The sequence below is a fragment of the Myotis davidii genome, unplaced genomic scaffold, assembly GCF_000327345.1.
Source record: "Myotis davidii unplaced genomic scaffold, ASM32734v1 scaffold150, whole genome shotgun sequence".
In the NCBI taxonomy this organism is placed as follows: Eukaryota; Metazoa; Chordata; class Mammalia; order Chiroptera; family Vespertilionidae; genus Myotis; species Myotis davidii.
This window is the reverse complement of record NW_006283437.1, coordinates 772,442-774,144: the sequence shown is the minus strand read 5'-3', so window position 1 is coordinate 774,144 and position 1,703 is coordinate 772,442. Positions and strand designations below refer to the sequence as shown.

Below are 1,703 nucleotides of genomic sequence, written 5' to 3'. Positions count from 1 at the left end.
TCGCTCAGGACCACGTTTGTTCCCACAGGGGCGTTCCGAGGGGTCTGCAAGAAAATCGACCACTTCCCAGACGATGCTGACTATGAACAGGACACGGCTGAGTATCTGCTTCGTAAGTTGCCCCATTCCCGGGTCTCCCCAGGGAGGAGGGACGGTGCCCTGGAGTCACCCAGCTGCCCCAGAGTTTGGGGCTGCTCAGAGCTCCCCCTAGAAATGGACGCGTGCAAAGGAGCCTTCAGGGGACCTTTGCTGCTAGACAGACATTCAGGCGGTTCTGATAGCCAAGTCTCTCCTTTCACTGAACAGGGAACCGGGAATGAAGTGGGCCTTGTAGTCTGCTTGGGAGGAAATCTAAGGCATTTTCTTTAACTGGCACCCAAGTTTGCACCTTCCCCGGAGGGTGGATGTGAGGTGCTAATGGGGAAAGTGCTAATGGAAAAGTGCTAATGGGCGAGGTGCTAATGGCGAGGCGCTAGGGCAAGACCTGGGGGAATAAATGAAAAGCAAAGCTCACTTCTCTTTGACTTCAGTCCTACAAGGGCAGGGCCAGTGTCTCCCTAGGATTGTCCCAAGGTCATAACCCAGAAATGACATGGACTGTCCCAAGTACAGCAGGCGGAGGTGCAGAGTGTGGCGACTTAGAGCAAGGTCTCTGGATGCCGGTCATTGTGGACTCGAGTGCCCGCCGGGCGCCCTGCCAGAGGGTATGGACCTGGGCCAAGCCGCCTATCTCTCCATCTCTTCCCTTCCTTTATCTCGTCAGAAATGAGATTATAATGTCATCCCTCTGACAGGGTCAGGACAATTACTAGTAAATAAGCTCACGCCCACTCCATTTAGCCAGCACGTTAGCTCTTTTCCTGGCGTGATATGAGCACAAGGTCCCATGCAGGCACAAGGAGAACTTGGGACTTAGTGTAATTGAAATGTAACTTCTCCAACGGGCACGTGCACCCAGTTCGCCTGAAAGGGGAATTCGGGGGGAGTGTTCAAGGCAAGGTGGCTGTTTTTAAAACTGCCATTAAAATAAGAACTTTGAGAAATTGTCCTATTCAGAGTATGTGTGTAACTCATCGCTCAAGATGAGTGTTTTTCCAATTAAACTCATTTTTAGCTCTATTCACACCCACTAGTCTGCAGATGGGCTGTGGGTCTATGTAGGAGCCTTTAGTCACGTAACTATGTGAGTGGTGCAGGGGTCAATTTGAAAGAAACAGTCATATTTAAGCTAATTTTTACAACATAAACATACCACTTATCTCTGTCCAGTCCTTATCCATTTACTAGCATTTACCCAAAGGCCCACTCAGAGGTATTTATGCCAGCAGCTCAGAAAGACTGGTGTGGGGAATACAGACCACGCTTAGAGAGCTGGCTTGACCCAAGTTTGAGGATGACAGAGAGCCCGTGGACCCCTCCAAAGAGGACTTTACAGCCCCTCCCAGTGGGGTTTCTCCCAAGTGCTCAGAGTTTTTCTCTGTTTTCTTTCGCATCTGATGAGGCCGTGGTGTTTGCCCTGTTGGAGACCGAATGGAACTGTGGCTTCTATTTCACAACCGGCAAACCTGCTGGACAGCTCTTGGGAGCGGTCCATGGCTTTTCCCACAAAACACGTTTCTGCCTCCGGAAGGGCGGGGTCCTCACCACGCCCCACCTGTGCTCCACCCTCAGCCACGGAAGCAGCCGGGTTAAGGGGTTCAGCA

At 51.6% G+C, this 1,703-nt stretch overlaps 1 protein-coding gene across 1 annotated transcript in view; it reads left to right on the top strand.

Moving 5' to 3' along the window:
* CACNG3 (calcium voltage-gated channel auxiliary subunit gamma 3) overlaps nt 1-1,703 on the top strand; it is an 84,659-nt gene that overhangs the window by 76,506 nt on the left and 6,450 nt on the right. The window contains exon 2 of the mRNA XM_006753610.2: nt 29-112. Within this exon, the coding sequence (XP_006753673.1) occupies nt 29-112 (84 nt within the window). The remainder of the gene's footprint in view (nt 1-28; nt 113-1,703) is intronic.